The sequence below is a fragment of the Bos indicus genome, chromosome 1 (assembly GCF_029378745.1).
Source record: "Bos indicus isolate NIAB-ARS_2022 breed Sahiwal x Tharparkar chromosome 1, NIAB-ARS_B.indTharparkar_mat_pri_1.0, whole genome shotgun sequence".
Taxonomy (NCBI): domain Eukaryota; kingdom Metazoa; phylum Chordata; class Mammalia; order Artiodactyla; family Bovidae; genus Bos; species Bos indicus.
In genome coordinates, this window is record NC_091760.1 from 154,648,222 (window position 1) to 154,670,053 (window position 21,832).

A 21,832-nucleotide genomic window follows, 5' to 3' on the forward strand; every position below is an offset into this window, starting at 1 on the left:
AAAAAAGTCAAGAAATAAAGTACACTAATACTAAAAAAGAAGGCTCTCTCTGAATGTCCTTTGATCAATTTAACCAGCTGGACAGACAGTACTCTGTGACAAGCTGGAGGATGGGAAGGGCTGATGGGTGAGGGGAGGAGAGTCACAATGGTGGGGCGTGGATATGCTTCTGTGTGGCAGAGACCAGCACACCACTGTAGGACAGTTACCCTCCAGTCAAGAATAAATGAAAAAAAAAAAAAAAAAACTTAAATTAAAAAAAAAAAAAAGAACAACAGCTAGGTAGAAAGATTTTTAAATTCTCCAGATCAAAAGTGTAGCTGACTTAAAAAAAATCTACACAGGCAGTACAACTTCCCTTCCTGCCACCCCATACCTTGTACTAAGACAGGCCGATCTCTGACTGTGCAATGCCTTCACGTAAACTTGAGCCACCCCCTCAAGTCTGATGCGCAGTCAGTTCAGTCGCACAGTCTGTCTGACTCTCTGCGACCCCATGGACTGCAGCAAGCCAGGCCTCCCTGTCCATCACCAACTCCCGGAGTTTGCTCAAACTCATGTCCATCAAGTCGGTGATGCCACCCAGCCATCTCATCCTCTGTCGTCCCCTTCTCCTCCTACCTTCAGTCTTTCCGAGCGTCAGGGTCTTTTCCAATGAGTCAGTTCTTGGCATCAGGTGCCCCAAGTACTGGAGTTCCAGCTTCAGCACCAGTCCTGATGATATACCGTGATACTCTATGTCTGCCCTTTCTTCTAATGTTCAGTCCCCAAGTTCTGCCTCTCTGCACCTACGCTCCCTCTCTCAATGGCCGCCTGTTGCTCAACCTCAGGCTCCTTCTCGAGTTCACATTCTTCGCTCTATTTCGCGAATGCTGCTTTTCCACATGGTTCTGGTGTCAGGTGAACCTCAACTTATATACAGTTCCCTGAGTGAGCTCAGTCATTCACAGTGCTATAGTCAAAGTTCTTTTTCCAAAGACTTTCTAATCTGTATTCATATCTAGAGCTCTAGGCCACCTGTCACAAGCTCAAATGTTGGTGAAGAATCTCAGACAGCCCAAAGGTTTCAAATCCACAGGCCCACATCGGTGCTAATCATCTACTGCTCATACTTGTTCACGCTTTCCCAAGTCTAACACAACCCATCCTCCAGTAAGAACACCCAGTTGGCCAATTTTAGCTCCTCACAACCACTGAGGGGACTTCTGTATATGCTGCTTCTCTGCCTGGAACAACCTGATTAGGGGAGCGAATTACTCCTTCCCTCCTGCTTTAAATCCATCTTGCAAACTGCCTGGTGATCTATCTAACCCAGGTATTAGACTGGACCAGATTACCTTCCTTATACTTTTAATTTTTTTCCTTTTTTGGTAATGCCTTGCCGTATGTGGGATCTTACTCCCGAATCAGGGATCAAGCCCATGCCCCTGCAGTGGAAGCATGGAGCCCTGCCTACTGGATCACAAGGGAAGTCGCTCCTTCAGTTCAGTGCAGTTGCTCCATCGTGTCTGACTCTGCAATCCCACAAACTGCAGCACACCAAGCCTCCCTGTGCATCACCAACTCCCAGAGCTTGCTCAAACTCATGTCATTGAGCTGGTAATAACATCCAATCACCTCTTTCTCTGTTGTCCCCTTTGCCTGCCTTCAATCTTTCCCAGCATCAGGGTCCTTTCCAGCGAGTCCACTCTTCGCATCAGGTGGCCAAAGTACTGGAGCTTCAGCTTCAGTGTAAGTCCCTCCAATGAATATTCAGGACTGATTTCCTCTACGATAGATTGGTTGGATCTCCTTGCAGTCCAAGGGACTCTCAAGAGTCTTCTCCAACACCACAGTTCAAAAGCATCAATTCTTTGGCACTCAGCTTTCTTTATGGTCCAACTCTCACATTCATACATGACTATTGGAAAAACCATAGCCTTAACTAGATGGACCTTTGTCAGCAAAGTAGTCTCTGCTATTTAATATGCTGTCTAGGTTTGTCATAGCTTTGCTTTCAAGGAGCAAGCATCTTTTAATTTCATGGCTGTAGTCACCATCTGCAGTGATTTTGGAGCCCCAAAAATCAGCCCCCCAAAATAAAGTCTGTCACTGTTTCCATTGTTCCCCATCTATTTTCCATGAAGTTATGGGACCGAATGCCATGATCTTAGTTCTTGAATGTTCAGGTTTAACCCAGCTTTTTCACTCTCCTCTTTCACCCTCATCAAGAGACTCCTTAGTTCCTCTTCACTTTCTGCCATAAGGGTGGTGGCATCTACAAATCTGAGGTTATTGCTGTTTCTCCTGGCAATCTTAATTCCAGCTTGTGCTTCATCCAGTCTGGCATTTTGCATGATGTACTCTGCATAGAAGTTAAATGAGCAGGGTGACGATATACAGCCTTGACGTACTCCTTTCCCAATTTTGAACCAGTCCCTTGTTCCATGTCTGGTTCTAACTATTGCTTCTTGACCTGAATACAGATATCTCAGGAGGCAGGTAGGAGGTCTGGTATTCTCATCTCTTTAGGAATTTTCCACAGTTTGATGTGATCCACATAGCCAAAGGCTTTAGCAAAGTCAATGAAGCAGAAGTAGATATTTTACTGGAGTTCTCTTGCCTTTTCTATGATTCAACGGATGCTGGCAATTTGATCTCTGGTTCCTCTGCTTTTTTCTTAATCCAGCTTGAACATCTGGAAGTTCTTGGTTCACATACCGCTGAAGCCTGGCTTGGAGAAGTTTGAGCATTACTTTGCTAGTGTGTGAAATGAGTGCAGCTGTGTGGCAGTTAGAACAGTCTTTGGCATTACCTTTCTTTGGAACTGGAATGAAAACTGACCTTTTCCAGTCTGGTGGCTTTCTGAATTTTCCCAATTTGCTGGCATATCGAGTGCAGCACTTTCACAGCATCGTTTTTTAGAATCTGAAATAGCTCAACTGGAATTCCATCACCTGCACTCACTTTGTTTGTAGTGATGCTTCCTAAGGCCCACTTGATTTGTCACTCCAGGGTGTCCGGCTCTAGGTGAGTGATCACACCATCATGGTTATCTGAGTCATGAAGATCTTTTTTGTACAGTTCTTCTGTGTATTCTTGCCACCCCTTATCTTCTGCTTCTGTTAGATCCGTATCATTTCTGTCCTTTATTGTGCCCATCTTTGCATGAAATGTTCCCCAGCTAGTTCTAATTTTCTTGGAGAGATCTCTGGTCTTTCCGATTCTACTGTTTTCCTCTATTACTTGGTGTTGATCACTGAGGAAGGCTTTCTTATCTCTCCTTGCCATTCTTTAGAACTCTGCATTCAGATGGATATATCTTTCCTTTTCTCCTTTGTCTTTAGCTTCTCTTCTTTTCATGGCTCTTTGTAAGCCCTCCTCAGACAATAATTTTGCCTTTTTGCATTTCTTTTTCTTGGGGATGGTTTTGATTGCTGCCTCCTGTACAATGTTAAAAATCTTCGTCCATAGTTCTTTAGGCACTCTATCTAACAGATCTAATCCCTTGAATTTGTCATTTCTACTGCATAATCAAGGGATGTGATTTAGGTCTTACATGAATGGTCTAGTGGTTTTTCCTACATTCTTCAATTTAACTCTGAGTTTTGCAACATGGAGTTCATGAACTGAGCAACAGTCAGTTCCCTGTCTTGTTTGCGCTGACTGTATAGAGCTTCTCCCAAAGAAGGCAATGGCAACCCACTCCAGTGTTCTTGCCTGGAGAATCCCAGGGATGGAGGAGCCTGGTGGGCCGCCGTCTGTGGGGCTGCACAGAGTCGGACACGCCTGAAGCGACTGAGCAGCAGCAGAAGCACTAGAGCTTCTCCATATTCAGCTGCAAAGAATATAATCAATCTGATTTTGGTATTGACCACTTGGTGATGTCCATGTGTAGAGTCTTCTCCTGTTGTTGGAAGAGGGTGCTTGCTATGACCAGTGTGTTCTCTTGGCAAAACTCTGTTATCCTTTGCCCTGCTTCATTTTGTACTCCCAGGCCAAATCTGCCTGTTACTCCAGGTATCTATTGACTTCCTACTTCTGCATTCTAGTCTCCAGTGATGCCAAGGACATCTTTTTTGGATGTTAGTTTTAGAAGGTCTTGTTGTGGCCGACTCTTTGCGACCCCATGGACTGTAGCCTACCAGGTTCCTCCATCCATGGGATTTTCCAGGCAAGAATACTGGAGTGGGTTGCCATTTCCTTCTCCAGGAGATCTTCCCAACCCAGGGATCGAACCCAGGTCTCCCGCGTTGTAGGCAGACACTTTACCATCTGAGCCACCGGACACCTGTAAGTCTTCATAGGACCGTTCAACTTAAGCTTCTTTGGCATGATTCCTAAAATGTCCATGTTCACTCTTGTCATCTCCTGTTTGACCACTTCAATTTACCTTGATTCATAGACCTAACATTCCAGGTTCCTATGCAACATTGTTCTTTACAGCATCAGACTTTACTCCCATCACTAGACACATCCACAACTGGGCGATGTTCTTTGGCTCAGCCTCTTCATTCTTTCTGGACTTATTTCTCCACTCTTCTCCAGTAGCATACTGGGCACCTACTGATCTGGCGAGTTTATCTTTCAGTGTCCCATCTTTTTGCCTTTTCATACAAGTCACAAGATGGCAGAGCCCCTCCTTAGACATTTTCAAGAGGGCCTCATTATTTTCACTCCAGGAAAAACAAAACAATCCACATTCTTTAGCCAGGTGGGCAGTCTTTCCCTCACGTGGTTAGCCTGCTCTCACTGTGCTTGCAGAAACCCTGGTCTGCCATTTTCTACGTGAAGCATCCCTCCCAGTGTTTCCCCTGAAGGGCCCCCACGTGTACTGTCAGATTTGGCTCAAGTGTCCGGTCCCAGTTCAGTCCGTCTTCCCTGCTTTGCTACTTCTCTGCCTCCTAAAATGTGAAATCTCTAAAAGGAGTATCAGCTTTTTGTCACTGGAGCAGATTCAGCGACATAAAGAAGGTAAAGCTCTTGCCTGCACCATTTGGAAGAAAGAACTACACAGAAAAAAAGCCTGGAATTCGCCCTAGAGTCGTGACTAGGCAGGGTGGCAGAAAGCTCAGGAGACAGGAGGGGGGCGCTTGTTAAGGACAGAGGAGGCTCATGGGAAGGGGCTCCATCTGGCTGCCCAGCATCATTTCCAGTCTTAAGATGAAACACAGCCCTTTGGACTTTCTACAGTGCCTGCCCTAGTGTACTTAGGTCTAAAGGTCAGAAGACTACATTAAAATTTAGAGCTCAACTCGTTGCTAATTTGTATATAAAAGAGAAAGGGAAACCTTCATATTGCCATCATTCACTACAAAAATAGTAAAGCCAAGACTCTTTTTTCTGATTTTGTAACATCCAGTACACTCTCTTCAAATAACAGGATGCTTTAACCTAAGAAGATTTCCCCTAACAGAATACTTCATTAGGATGGTGCAAAAGTATTTGCAGTTTTACATTACTGAACTTTGCCATTTGATATGTATTTAAATAAATATGGTTATGGTATACATTATTTTAATGTGTCTTTTTCACTTTATGTTTTTATGCTAATGACATTATTTGCTGGGTATTTACATTTATTTCATTTTAGACTAAGAAACTGATAGGAGTAAGGACTTCACAGGTGTTGCTAGTGGTAAAGAATCCATCTGCCAGTGCAAGAGACGCAAGATCCCTGGGTCGGGAAGATCCATGCCCTGGAGATAATGGCAACCTGCTCCAGTACTCTTGCCTAGAAAATCCCATGGACAGAGGAGCCTGGTGGACTACAGTCCATGGGGCCACAAAGAATCAGACACGACTGAGCACACACACACGGAAATGATGTTAAGACAAAAGCAAATCTGATCGATTTTCTTATTCGAGTTCAAAATGAGTTGTAAAGCAGTGAAGACAACTCACATCATCAACAGTGCATTTGGCCCAGGAACTGCAACGAACATACAGCACAGTGGTGGTTCAAGAAGTTTTGCAAAGGAGATGAGAGCCTTGATGACGAGGGCATACTGGCTGGCCTTCAGAAGTTGACAACGGCCAACCAGCGCGTTTCTCTTATGTCTCCAGCACTGGCAGGCGGGTTCTTTACCACTACTGCCACGTGGGGAGTCCAGGTGCCTTATCAGTGGTCCACAAATCAAAAAACCCCATCACTTTGAAGTGTCGTCTTCTCTTTTTCTACGGAACAACGGACCATTTCTGAGACAAAAAGCGTATTTTATATGACAACCAGTGATGACCAGCTCAGTGGATGGGCCGAGAAAAAGCTCCAAGCACTTTCCTAAGCCAAACTTGCACCAAAAAAAGGTCATGGTCACTGTTTGGTGGTCTGCTGCCCGTCTGATCCACTACAGCCTTTTGAATCCTAGTGCAATCATTATATCTGAGAAGTATGCTCAGTAAATCAATGAGATGCACCAAAAATTGCAAAGCCTGCAGCCAGTACTGGTCAACAGAAAGGGCCCAATTCTTCTCCACGACCATGCCCAACTGCATGCCACACAACCAGAGCGCCATAAGTGGGATGAACTGGACTAGGAAATTTTGCCTCACCCACCATATTCACTTGGCCTCTCACCAACAGACACCACTTCATCAACCATCTCAACAATTCTCTGCAAGGAAAATGCTTCCAAACCAGCAGGAGGCGGAAACGCCTCCAAGGGTTTGCCAAGTCCCAAGGTATGGACTTTTATGCTACAGAAGTAAACAGACACTTGTTGTTGGCAAAGATGTGTTGATTGTAATGGTGCCTATTTTGATGAATAAAGTTGTGTTTGACCCTAATTATAATGATTTAAAATTCCCAGTTAGAAACCGCAATTACATTTGCACAACCTAATATAATATCTCTTAAATTTAAAAAACTTGAAAGCAATCTCTCTGGTCATTTAAATGCTAAAAAACATAGCATATCTAATAGGAAAATTGAAACAATAAAGATAGAGTTAATGAAAACCACTTATCTTCAGGATTTCTTATGACGAAGAATGCTACCTACATTGAACATAAAGCTGTGATTGTCTCATCTCATTTGATGAGACGCACACCACGACCAACAGCACTAGAGAGCTTTTCTGACCACTGCTTAGTGGCAGCAAAGTGTGTTTTACAGATCAGTGCCAGGCTACAGAGTGAGTGATACAGTGAGATGACGATTTTACACCACTATGAAACCAACACATTGCTTCCTTCACCACGAAAGCCTTATAAAAGGAGCGTCACTGCACGAGGCGGCGTGCACCGCCATATAACTGAATTTTCCATGGAAGTAGAAGACCCGAAAGAGGGATATAATAGTTTCTAACCTTCTTCTTTAAAAGATGACAGAATCATGGAATAGAAGACAAAGGGTAGGATGAAAAGGGAGTCACGAGATATGCTTTTCAGGGACACACGATGCACTGATACACACAAATAACAGATACAGATTCTCAGAGGTCATATCTGCGTGTTCTCTGATTACGTGTCTTTGTGTAGTCTTAGCCATTTTCATATGATTCCGTGAAAGCAACGTGGATAAGTACAAGTAAAAACTGGCAGCCCTCACATTTTATCACTCAGTTTCTCAGATACTCTGAATCAGTTATAAAACACAATATGACCAGGGTGTAAAACGATCATGAGGCCTATAATTAAATGTATTCAAATACTCTGCTCAAAATCTGATGTTCACATAAGTCTCTTTACCAAATCACCTGCTGAAAATACACTGTTCATCACATGTGCTTACAGCACGCTTCCCCTCTAATAATCCTTACAGAATAGAGCATGGTGATATATTGCTGGAGGAAGAACATCACTTAGGCTAGGACTTGACAAACCTTCTCTGCAGAAATGGTAAATGTTTGAGGCTTTCCAAGCCACACCGTCCGTGCTGCAATCACCCAGCTCTGCCTTTGTAATGAGAGAGCAGCTGAAGACAGTAAGTAAACAAATAGGCGTGGCTGTATCCCAACAAAACTTTTTTCTGGATGTGGAAATTCGAGTTCCCCGTAATCTGCATGTCACAAAATATTACTTCTCTTTTGATATTTTTTCAACCATTTAATAATGTAAAAGCCATTTTTAACTCACAAGCTGTACAAAAACAGATGGCAGGCCAAATTGGCCTGCAGGCAGTAGTTCGTCCTGACCTCGACCAAAGGCATAAAAAGCATTAGTTATCCATCTCATTGGCTAAGAGATAAAGCGAAAGATCTGAGTGATACACGGTTTCTAACCAGAACGCATTCAATTATACTAATATAAAAGAAATTAGTCACATAGAAAATAATAAACCCAAAACTCTTAACACAACAGACCTTGTCAGAATAATCTGTAGTCTTCCCAATATTGTGCAATAACAATGAAAAGGCCAGAACGATCCCTAAGTTAGCATATATGTTTGTTTAAAATGACAGTTAATTTGGCAATTCCACTCCTAGAGATATGCCAAGAGAAATGAAAACATATGTTCACAAAAAGTTTGTACATAAATGTTCAGAGCAACATTATTTTTAATAGTTAAAAAGTGAAAAGAACCCAAATGTCTACCAACTGACATACGGAAAAATAAAATGTGGCATATATGTATGCAAGGAAATATTATTCAGCCATGAAAAGGGATGACGTACTGACACATGCTATATCCCAAATAGTGAAAACACTATTCTAAGTCAAAACAGACAGTCACAAAGGTCACATATTGCATGATTTCATTTACATGCAAGGTCCAGAACAGCAAGTTCAAAGAAACGGGGGATACATTAGTGATGCCGGATGTTCTGGGGAGGGGGAAGGAGGGGCAACTGTTAGTGGGGACAGGGTTTCCTTCTAGGGTGCTGAAATGGTCTGAAATTAGAAAGTGGAGATGCACGCACCAACTCTGTGAATTTATTAAAAACCTCTAAATTGTACACTTTAAAAAGGTGAATACTATGGTATGTCATTTCACAAAAATTACAGTTAAAGAATAAAGCTGAGAGAGAGTAAGGATAAATATAGCTGCTAAACATATAAATTCAATTGAGTGATGCATCAGTAAAACAACCTACTGGGTACAGTTTACCTACATGCTTCAGGGCCTGTCTCCTCACCAGGACAGCAGAGATCAAGTAGATAAATACACTTCTCATTCAAAATTTATAGCAATTTTTAAGAAATTATATTATGTGCATAATTTACACACATATAAAAGAAAGTTTCTATTTTACATGAAAATTTTTATATTACCTTTGTAAATCTGTCAGTAATTAGAGGCATGATTTAGAACCCCAGTTCAAACTTATTTCAGAGGCATTTTTATATTTTTGTTTTTATAGTGATAATAATGGCTTTTGTTCTCTGATTTTACACTTTTATTTACTGAAATCATTTATTCCCTCAAATACATTGAAAATATTTTTACTATAATTACCTTTTGACCATCATGCTCAAAAGTAGAAAACCAAGGTTCAGCAGTTTCCATAAGCTGTGAGAACATTGCACTAAAAATCAGAAAAATAATATAATGCTAATGTTAAATCTTCATTAAGGTAAAAATAGCATAAAAAATAAAAATAACAGAAAAGTTTTTGTACTTACTAGGCATCATGTTCCAGATATTCAGGGTTCAGGAGAGTTTTCATTTCCTCACTTAAAACAGCAATGCAAGTGATCAGAATGTGTAATTTTTTAACAGAAAAAGATGCAGAGGTTGCCTTATCTATACTCTAAGCCAGCTTTCATATAATGTGTAAAGGAAAAAACATGAGCCTTTTTTAAATAAAAAGAGCAACTCTATTAACATATGAAATGTTTCTTTCTACAAAGATCAAAAACAAATTAGTTCCCTGTCTCTACCACAGTGATGTAACTATCTAATTATTCCAAATAACAAATGCTGAATGTGACAATACATTCTTTGAATGTGCCTGATCTAGAATCAACTGATTGCTCCACAATCTATCACTTGTCCAAATGAAACAAGGAAATATGTAATTACTGGTCATAGATCCCGTATCAAAACACTGATTTATTTTCCTTCAATGGCTTCTACTTTTAATATGTTTTAGTATCAATCAGTGACCTCGTCCAAATCTATTTTAGTTCTCCTTTTACTTTATAAAGGATTGAAACTCTTAAAGAAGCATACCCAACTCATTTAAAAGCTGTTTTTAAAAAAGCTACTTTCAATCATGTATACTTTTCTATGAAGTATAGTCTGCATATACATTTTTGAAAAGATAAAACTGGCATGAGAACAGGATCTCAATACTAATTGCATCCTTATCATAGTTTATAGAGAAACTGAGGCAATGGCAATTAAGATATGGTTATTATAGTCAGATTCAAGAAATTCTCCAATATATCCAATGTAACTGGAAAAACTCCAAGGAGCTAGAAAATACAAACCTACGATATAGTAAAGTTGATTTGACAAATGCCCTCATATGTGTTCAGCAAAATGATGGCTGCTTTTGATTAATAAAGACTGTATGCGCAAACAGATGAAATGCTACATGCTAATTCTCTGTTTTCTGCATGGAGAGGGGCCAGCCTACGAACGTTCCTGATGGTTTACAGTCCCTAGGCTCTCCATTCCCAAGACGCCTCCAAGCTGCTTCTCTTGCCCACCTAGTGAGGGTATCTTAAGTTAGAAAATAAATTCTAACAATCAGCCTAAGTTAAATACAATTACTGAAGTTATCTACTGGAAATAATAATGTATCTAAAAAACATGGGAAGTCATTTGTGTTTCTTTAAATTTGGGTTCTTTGTGAAACTATTCTGTTTATGAATTGAATTGAGTTGGATCTGGGGAGGACAAAATACATCTCAGAATAGGTTCTCTTACAGCTTAGTGTGAGAGAACGGGTCACTGTAGGATGCAATGTATGAATATTAACAACTGTTAGCACTTCGCCATTGCAACAAAAATCTCTTCTTGATCCGTTAGATATATGTCTTCCTTTGGTACGGCTCTAAGACTTGCAAAAATATTTAGAATTCCAAGTTTCCCCACAGCTGAAATAGGATTACAATTACTAAGTGGTTCAGCCACATGAACCTCAAACAAATGCTTACAATTTACAAAATCTTCAATGTAAAAGGTGTTGAGGTTAAAAAAAAGATTACAACAGGGCTGAAAAATAGATGGAGCTCCCATAAAAACTTGCCTTGGCTGCGCAGATTCACTGGCATGGAGAAAGGCCTGGTGGTCGCAGTGGAGGGTGAAGACGATAGGAGCCAGCAGCTCGTGCATTCCCTGGAACAGAGCCCGAGAAAGGAGGGGGCGGGTGCTGAGGATTCACCAGTGGACAGAAGGGGCTCAGCTGAGAGCCCTGCAGCTGACCCCCACTGCCAGCATTTCCATATTATACACAGAAGCAAAAACGTAAAAACTACAAAAGGAGACTTAGTTTTAGAATTTGACTTCCGAGTCAACCACAGCACGTATTCTTCTTTAAAACATGGAGAGCAGCTCTCTTTTAAATAACACAACAAACAATACATTGGCATGGCAGACAACCTTGCACCTGTCAGTTGCTTCAGAATCTGTGCTCATAAATATGAATTTCATTTATGCAAATCATAATCATGAGCTACACTGTAAGGATCTGTAGTAAGAAGGGCAACTAAGAACTGGAGACCTAAGGAAATTACATCCAATGTTTTCATTATATAATGGCTCAAAATTAGGATGTCTGTAGATTTAGGAAGAGCTGAAGTCAGCTAGCTGGAAATGTTGGATAATAAAAGAAATAATCTTTAGCAGGTATGAGGAAAAACAAAGTTTTCAAGTAAAAATTTTAAAGGTGCTTAAGCCAAGATGGCCATAATTTTTTTTTTCCTATTTCAACTATAAGGTTACTTTTCAATTTATTTAGTGATTTCACCAATATAATTTTCTTTGTCCTTATATTCTGTTCATCTATGGATTACGTAAATAGACACAGAAACAAAAAGATATTAATTACTAAGTTGCCTTTCAAAGGTTATTATAAAAATCTATTATTTATACATTATTGTGAAAAAATAAGATATTCCAGATCAGTTGAGATTTTTTTCCCCCTACTTAGGCATCAAAAGCATATTTTAGCAAGTTAAAAATAGATTATACGCTTTTCTGCCTTTTAAAGTGAGTCAATTACTATTTTCCTTTTATCTATGATCTCTTGCAAAAAGACAACACAAAACCCCAGCTTTTCAGGAAATAACAATAAAGTCTCCTCTCTTTACTAATGGGATTAAAGAAAACCTCCAGTGAGGGACAGCCACACAGCACTCTGCACCAGTCTCGCAGCTCTGTGCTATTAAGTAGCCCAGAAGGAAACTGTCAGAGTTCACTGACAGGTCTTCACCAGCCTGGAATTAGAAGGGCTTAATGACATTCTTACAAAATAATTTAGGATCCACTGACAATTTACTTGTGATTTAGGACAAATTACCACACATCACTTCAATCTTTTTAGGTAAACATCACTTACTAAACAAATCTTGAAAAGACTGCTCCTTAGAAGAACTTGGTAGAGACCCAGAAAGAATGAAATGTTGCTAAAGTGGTTTAAAAACATTATCAGGGGCTTATTATTCTGGAATAATCTCAAATTATTCCAAAAACTGAGTGACATACTTTTAATCATGAAAGTAAGAGGCGCTTATAGGAGAGAACTACAGAAAAGCGAAAGCAAACAAAACAACAAAAAAGCAGGGAGGGAAGGCCGAAGAAGGAAGGAAGAGCAGCTGTGGCGGTATCTTCGAGGTAATCTTTTGCTTATTTCTAGTGGTTTCCTTGGGATAAACTCCCTAGAAGAAAAATTTCTGGGTAAATGAGTTAAGATATTCGACATATACAATTAATCTGCCCTTTAGAAATAATTCCCTCACTTTAAGGCATAAAACTCCCCAAATCATTTCATATACTCTCATCTTTATTTGTAGTGTTTTTTTAAAAATCCCATCAAATTTTACAAACAGTTGCTTTAACTTACTTAAATGTTAGTGAGATTGAATACAAACGTTTTAGTGGCCATTTTTATTTAATGAATTGCCCATTTTCTCTTAATGAAGAGTTTCCTTTTCCCTAATAATCTGTAATATTTCTTCAGCAATTCAGGAAATTAACCCTTAGTCATTTTTGTTACAAATGCTTTCCCATGTTTGTAACTTGCCTTTTAATTTTGATGATATCTCATGTCAAAGTGAAACCATATACTTTAAAAATAGTCAAATCAATAAATCATCTTTTATAATTTCTTTTGCATTCATGCCAAAGAAACCTTCATCATATTGAGATTAAGTTAAATTACAAGTTCCTTTTTCACAGCTAATTCTTTACCCATCTGGAATTTCTTTTTGCCCCGAAAAATAAATATGCATTTTCCTCTCCCTAAGAGTTAAACTAATTTATTGAGTAATCTTCATCTACTGAATAATCCATCTTTTCCCAAGAGTTCTGAAATGTCATCTTTATCATAATCTGATTCTTTGGCTTTCATTTTTTCTGGGTTTGTTTTTACTGGTATTCTACTAATTTATACATTCTTAACAAGAACTTTACTACTGTCACGATTTGAGCTGTAAAATACTCCAGTTCCCCATATTTTCTATCCTTTTCCTCAAAACTATTTTGCCTATTCTAATAACTTTTTTCATCCAAATGAAAATGTAATTTAGTTACAGAAAATGCTAGACAAAAACTATTTTTTACTGTGATTGTATTAACTTGAATAAAATAGATATTTCTAAGAATACCAGATCTTCCAGTCCAAAAATATGTACAACTGCATAGTTTTTATTAGGTTGATTACCAGGTTTTAGTCGTTGGTGGCGGTGTCCGTGATCTTCGGACTGGAACGTTTCCTTTCAATATGTTTTCTAAAACTATTTATGGATGCTTTAGTAAGAAACAGCTCTTGCCTAAATGCATCTTCTCACTTTCTTTAATGTTCTCTTCCCTCTACTTTCTGTGACCTCTCTCCAGAGTCTACATTTGCCCATACATCATTTACTTTTATTTATTCCAAAAACTATCCATTAACTACCTATGATGTTTTGAGAACACAAAAATGAATGGAGTGAGCACCTCCCAACCATTACGGAGCCTGTGATCTAGAGAGCAAGACACATGATCAAATGAGTACGGAAGTACTGCATGGTTATAAACTTGGCAAGTGATACATATATGTATATGTACGTGCGTATGTACATCCGTACATACCTAGGAAAACCCAGCTCCTACTATATGCTCAGCATATACAAGGTGCTCATTGCATAGTGACTGGATGAATGAAATAGCTTCCACCAGAGGGGTACATATCATTTATCAATACATTGGTAAAAGCTACAATATGATGAAAAATGGAAAAGAATTGTACTGAATTATACTTCAGTATTTCCCATCAATAAAAAAATGCTTTTTGTACAATGGAAAATTGTAAAATTCAGAATGCCCTGAATACCTCTAAGACAGCCTTTTACACATTCAGGCTTCACATCCAACTAAACTAGGTACATTTTTCAAAAACAGACTTGGAAAAAATTGTTGATCTTACTCTCAATTTTAGACTAGTAAAGCCTGATTATTAATTACAATTGACAACCAAATAGACATCTTTAAATGAAAAGAGATCTGGAAAGAATGATAATAAATTGTTTAAATGAAGAGAGATCTGGAAAGAATGATAATAAATTCAATGCGCTGTAAATCTGATAAAACGTAACAAAAAAGAAATGTATCATCAGTTTCCAAAATCTGTGTTTTGTTTCCACCCGCACGTCAGTGTTTCTGCTTGCTTACAGCCTTGTTCACTGCTGGATCCTCAGTAGTCACTGCACTCCAAACTCATGTCAGTTGAAAATAAAGGTAACAAAGTTTTCCTCATCAACAGCCTGTAGGCTCACAAAATTGAACCTGTTCTTTTATCTGCCTGTGTTCATTTAGCCCACCAAGCAGTCTTTATTAAAGCTGAGGCATCAGGCAGTCAAAGTTCATTAATACCATTTATATAATCTCTGCAGTTTCAATTAACTCAGCAAGACATTCTACTACATGATAACAGTCTCATTAATTCAATAAAATCCCATAACTATTAACAATATGGTCGATGTTAAACGGGGTGTCACCTAGTACAAAATAATAGCTTTAACAGCTTGTGATGAAACTCAAGGTTTTTTCTTAAATTTGATCTGGTTAAATATCCAATCCTCTTAGAGTAAGGGATTACTTCTACCTCTATAGAATCTATAGAATTTTTAACATGTATATGGAGTAATTTTAAGTCTAAGAAGGTTGATGCGCAGCAGTAAGTTAATAATAGTTTCCTGCTCAGTGACCGATAGACTTTGTCTAAATTATCAAGCGTGTCTGATCTGTCCCACTTCTCTTTAGTTTTCCTTACAAATGAGTGTGCTGTGTGCCTTACAAACGATGGACTACACAATTATAATGTGTTTTTTTTTCCTTGTCTGTGAATCTAGTTGTTTCTTTCTCTAAAGAAAAAGGGGAAATAAACGTATAACTTGGCATAATTATATTCTAACCTCATTGGCTATCATCAAAGTTTTCATCATGAGATACTCCCAGATATTTCAAAGAGGAGACAGAAGACTGAGGAGACAGGCTTGATGACAAAAGCCAACAAAATGAGACAGAGAACAGAACAACGGAAATGAACCGGGATCACTGGCGAAGAGCCTGAACCTGATGACTTCTTGAAAGTGTGTTAGTAACATTCTTAGATTTTAAGTCATTCTTACTAGAATTTTCTTTTATTTGCTTCCAAAAAATCTTGCACAGATGGAGATTTATTTTCTCCTGTCTCCTTTCTGGTTTGCTGTTGGTTTCCGCACTTTGGATCTGATCTGGACAGCATATCTTGCTAGGGAAGGCCTTTCCTACCCTGAGATTATCAAAAAATTCTCCTAAATGTTTCTTTTTTCCCAGAATTTTTATGTAGTTTTAGTTCTTACAATTACACCTTTAATTTAATCGTTTTTAGATGGAAAATCAAATACAGCAATTCAATATCCTTTTCCCCTCGAATGGAAATGCCCTATCTATCTCACATGAAGATCTCACTTATGACTGGACCTGTTCTTACCTTGTTCCACTGATCTCTCTCTCAGTTTCCACACTACTGTTACACTGGTTTGATCATGTAACATTTATCACTGTTTCCATGTCTTCCTATGTCATTCTCCCCTTCCCCTAAATTCTGTGGCAACTGAAGCACATGTATTAATTGACCATAACCATGATCACCACGGTAACTACCAACACGAAGGCTTAGGAGCACTAATGCTTTTAACTCTACAAGAGCACTGCCCTCATCAGCAAAGCTGTAAGAGCAGAAGAGGCGAGTCTGTGTGTTGTCTAAGAAGTGTTAGAGCTGAGACACAAATGAAAGAATCAGAGTCTAGACCCAGTGCTCACAACCAGCAAGCTATGTTCTTGCTATGTTCTTTCTTGCCATTAAAATTACTATAAAGCTTTTGGGCACTAAAGTTAAAATAACTGTGTCCAGTTTTAAAGAACTGTATCTCTTTCACTCAGCCTATCAGTGGAATGGTAACACATTCACATACTAACTTAGGAAGAAGCAGTATCTCTCCTTAGTATCTTCCACCTAAACACGTGCTGTCACTCTTCTGTTTATTCAACTCGACCTTTACATCCTTCCGTGACATTTATAGTTTTTATTCTTATATTCTTATAAAAGCTATATATAGCTTTTATTCTTATATTACTAAATTTATTCCTAGACATTTTATAGTTTTGGTTGCCATTATGAACAGGATATATTTTTTCCATTTCCCATTCTAAAAGCTCATTATCACCATGTAATTAATATAAAATATATATTAGTAATATCAAAACTAAGATAAAATTAGTTCTTTTGCATATTTTCATGTATAGAATAACATATATTATTTAGGACAACTGCAATATGAGTTGGTTTATTATCTTTAAATAAATCAAGTTTATCTCAAATTATAAATAAACTGCTCTCACCATGCAGGTGTTTTCTGTTATACTGAATTTGGGTGGTCACCAGTGGACATAACAACTTTGGATTGTTAGAGAATTTATTAATAGTTTGAATCCTCACTTAACATGTATTCTGACATACATTAGAGTATCTAACTTTGTATATTTTTATTGGAATCCCATTAGCTTAAGTAGAAACCTGGATACTTCTTTATATATTAAATAATTTACATTTCAAAATGAACACACATAATCCAATAACCTTCTTTAATTACGAGATGAATTAAACATCAAGATCTCAAGAATATCATATAAATTCCAGAAAGTTTAAAGGAACTTTCTGAAGGTATGTCGCCAATAGATTTTAAAGAGGAAGAGGACACTCGATCACTTCCTCCACGGCATGGCGTGCATTTATAAGTGCTGTGCTTAGAAACAACATTTATATATACAACTCTGAAAAGTTTTATTACTAGATTGCATTCAAAGATGCTGTTTATAAACAAACTCCCAAAAGTTGAAAGAAAAGATTGAATGCCTTATAGAAGACAATTTGGCGGAATGTCGTATAATAAGGAAGAAGCATATGTGTGCCAGTGAGCTTGCTTTTCTCACCGTGCAGCTGACAAGCAGCTCTTTGATTGCTTTACTATTATGATACAACTTTGGATACAATAAAGGCTACATTATTGCTCTATCATTTGTCAAGCTGTATAAAAAATTCTGAGTCAATGGATGCCACCTGTACGATATTTTCATTACCTGTTTATAAAGCAACTGCTCGTTTTCTCTAGCATAACAGAAAAGAACATCTGTAAGAATTTTTCTCACACTTTCTTGTTGGAAAAACTGCATTTCAGGAAACCTGAAAAAAGAAAACAGAGGGTTGAAACTGAGTAACACGATTTCAAGAATTACCCTCAAACTCTCCTCTCTGAGAGGTGCCAAGGGCGGCTTCTGGTTTTAGTACAAGTCTGTATTTGCCATGCAACTTATGCCAGAGGTGGGATTGATGTATTAAAGAAAAAAAGGATGAGAAAAGGGAGATAACTGTATCACAGAGGGGAGGGATACCTTCGACATCTAAACACTTCAAATGTCTTCATATGCTTAAGATCATCACGTGATGAATAAACAGTTTTTAAGCAAAATGGTGTGGGGGATTGCTTTGTTTAATCCCATTTGGTATAATGTGATTTTGTAAATACCAACTCTGTGAAAAAATCATTATCTTTTTTTCCATGCAAATATCAGAATTTAAGTTATTACACATGACCACACCATTGGTTTTATTTAATTAAAACACCACTTTAAATGGAATGAGTTAGTCAATACTGCTTAAATGATCTCTGGATCAAAAATTCTACCAGGTGCTTTGAAGTAGTCTGAAATAAAAAGGGCAGAGTATTCACCTGAAAGGAGCTTAAATAGTTGTTTATAATGAAAGATGGCAACAACCCAAAGAGCAAATACAGAGGAATGCAACACACAATGAATCTGTCAGCCCTGTGTATACGCGGTTTTCAAATCTGCAGATTCAACCAACCATGGATCAAAGATATTTAGGAAAAACAAATTTTAGAAAGTTCCAAAAAGCAAAACTTGAATGTGCCAGCCTGCCAGCAACAATTTACATAGTATTTACACTGTATTAGCTATTATAAGAAATCTAGAGATGATTTATGTGAGGATAGGCACAGATTATATCTGTGAATATTACTGCATTTTATACAAGAGAGTTAAACAATCCATGGATTTTGGTATCTGTGGGAGTCCCGGACTCCATCCCTCATGAATACCAAAAGATGACGCATAAGGGAAGAATGAATGTCATCCAAAAATAATCAGCCAGGATATAATAAAAGTAATACAGATAACCCTTACATGCATACACACTGACAGTGAAACATCAGAGAAGTTAAAAAAACAATCCCATTTACCATTGCAACGAAAAGAATAAAATACCTAGGGATAAACCACCTGAAGAGACAAAAGACCCGTATGCAGAAAACTGTAAGTCACTGATGAAGGAGATCAAAGGCGACACCAACAGATGGAGAGACGCCAGGTTCCTGGAGTGGAAGAACCAGTATCGGGAAAATGACCACACGACCCAAAGCAGTCTACAGAGTCAGCGCAGTCCCTATAAAACTACCAGTGGTATTTTTCAGAAAACTAGAACAAAAAGATGGGTGGATGGCATCACCAACTCAATGGACATGAGTTTGGGTAAATTCCGGGAGTTGCTGATGGACAGGGAGGCCTGGTGTGCTGCAGACCATGGGCTCGCAAAGAGTCAGACATGACTGAGTGACTGAACTGGGAACAAAAAAATTTACAATTTGGATGGAAACACAAAAGATGCTGAATAGCCAAAGAAATCTTGACAAAGAAAAACAGAGCTGGAGGAATCAACCTTCCTGACTTCAGACTAGACTACAAAGTCACAGTCATCAAGACAGGACAGCACGGGCACAAAAACAGAAACACAGGCCAATGGAACCAGACGGAAAGCCCAGAGGTAAGCTTACACACCTATGGGCACCGTATCTCTGATGAAGAAGGCAAGAACATACAATGAAGAAAAGACAGCCTCCTCAAAAAGTGGTGCTGGGAATACTGGACAGCTGTGGGTAAAAGAATGGGATTAGAAGGCTTCCCAACATCATACAGAAATAAGCAGTCAAATGGGTTCAATAACAAAAGGTCTGAACGAGAATTTTTAGGGGAGGAGGAACACAGAACGTCTGTGGGAAAGGTCACCCCATCAGAAGGAAAGCCCTGAGGGCTCGATTCTGAGCGCAGCGTGGAGCTAGTGACACAGAGGGCACGTGCTTCCGGGAGGTGCCGCCGGCTGGGGCAGGACTACAGGGCGCAGGAGAAGCGGGAAGCACAGGCAGGAGCTTCCAAGGCAGCATTAAGCGGGGGGAGAGCCACAGATGACGCTACATTTCTGAAGCCAAAAGGAAAGAAGAGAGTACTGGAGGGACTCTAATTTGGAAAAAGACTGCAAGAGGAGAGTTGAGAGGAAGGAGAGATGAGGATATTACACTGAGGTGAAATAGAGAGTCACAGGCCTGAGAAGAGCCTGTGTTCAGCTTTCTGCTGCACAGCTGCTGGCTGCGGGACTGGAGTAGACGGTTGCCTAATGGCCTCATCTCTGAAGCGGGATGATCACACTGCTCTTGGGACCAGGTGAGACGCTGCGGCAGCAGCAGGAGCAGGCCTAGCGGCAGGCGTCCAGCTCAGAGGCCACTGCTGGCCTGAGAATGGGCACTTGGCATGCCGCACGCATGAATGAGGAGGCTTGGGTACCGGAAGATAAGAGAGTGCATGGGAGGCTGGACCGAGAGCACAGAGGCACGGGCCACATCAGGGGACAGAAGAGTGGTCCTCCCTAGTCTCCAGAGGCGCAACCGTGGCTGTCAGTCACGTTCCGACTACTGCTTCCTACCGCTAGTGAGCTCAGCTGTTTTCTGCGTCCGTCTGATCCTCTCCAGGGCCCCTGTGAGAGTTAGAACTTTCTTTCCAGTTCAGGCTGGGACCCTGTGTGGACTATGCTAGTGGTTTGTGAGGCATCTCTTTCCTGATTCTAATTTTTATAATAAATTATAGCCTGTTTCATCTTTATCTGTTCATTTGACTTTGGCTTGAAATTCCCTTGGGTATATAGTTTGTCCCCAGACATAGGAGTCTGACCTCTTCTCCTGCAGGAAGGAAGCCTCTCTTTTGGGGCTTGGAATAAACAGCCCGTGGGCTATCTCATATCCATGCATAAATCTCAGTGTGCTGGCCCTCTAGATAGCCCAGACTCAGGCTGCTGCTGCTGCTAAGTCGCTTCAGTCGTGTCCGACTCTGTGTGACCCCATAGACGGCAGCCCACCAGGCTCCCCCGTCCCTGGGATTCTCCAGGCAAGAACGTGGAGTGGGTTGCCATTTCCTTCTCCAATGCATGAAAGTGAAAAGTGAAAGTGAAGTCGCTCAGTCGTGTCCAACTCTTAGTGACCCCATGGACTGCAGCTTTCCAGGCTCCTCCATCCATGGGACTCTCCAGGCAAGAGTACTGGAGTGGGGTGCCATTGCCTTCTCCAGACTCAGGCTGGAGTTCCTAAAGAGGAGAAATTATCTGAAAGTAAAGTCAGAGCAAGAATAATAACTATATCTTAGAAGACAAAGAAGTTCCAAAAAGTGTCAAAAGAACTAAAGTAGGAGATACATACAAAAGCTTGTTAAATGACTTATTTAGGACAAAAGAAATCTGCTAAAGCCTTTAAAAAGTCAAATACCCCAAATTAGAGCAATTAGGATGAAAGACAGGTGACTAGTTAATAAAATGCTGAGAAGAAATTTCCTGGAAAAACTTACGTCACCAAAGTAAAAATAGAGTAATCCTTCTGAGGTGAAATGGTTTCCTCTCCTTGTTCGTCAGATGACTTAAATCTAGCCCTGCCTTGAAGCAGGCTTCCTATCTCAGGACTGGACAGGTCACATGGCTGAGTGATTCTATATATCTGCTTCTTTAACACCACTTTGGAAATTGTCTATGCACACCGGACCACCAAATTCCCAATGGCTGCTGCAATCTGAACGGATTATGGGAGAAAGTGCTAAAAACTACAATATTCACTTTGTAACAAATATCCATCAACTATGAGTTTAATACCTTACTAAAAATGTAAATTATATTACATGTCAACTTGCAGTTTCATTTAAATGCATACTAACCACTCACGAGATTAAAAACTAGAGATCTCTAAGAATCAAATTGCAGGTAGCTAATTTAAACTACCCACATTTAGCAAATACCCAATCAACTGAAAACGTGCATTAGGCAGACAGGGCATAGCTGTGTGACGGCGCACTGTCCCCGAGTCTAGTCTATAGCTGAAGTGCATTTATGAA

At 39.5% G+C, this 21,832-nt stretch overlaps 1 protein-coding gene across 15 annotated transcripts in view; it reads right to left on the minus strand.

Annotated features, from left to right (window-relative positions):
* TBC1D5 (TBC1 domain family member 5) overlaps positions 1 to 21,832 on the minus strand; it is a 592,732-nt gene that overhangs the window by 236,344 nt on the left and 334,556 nt on the right. For all 15 annotated transcript variants that reach the window (XM_070772644.1, XM_070772249.1, XM_070772468.1 and 12 more), the window contains 4 exons: positions 17,693 to 17,795; positions 11,118 to 11,206; positions 9,544 to 9,594; positions 9,377 to 9,446 (listed from right to left, as the gene is read on the minus strand). In XM_070772644.1, coding sequence (XP_070628745.1) covers positions 9,377 to 9,446; positions 9,544 to 9,594; positions 11,118 to 11,206; positions 17,693 to 17,795 — 313 coding nt within the window. The remainder of the gene's footprint in view (positions 1 to 9,376; positions 9,447 to 9,543; positions 9,595 to 11,117; positions 11,207 to 17,692; positions 17,796 to 21,832) is intronic.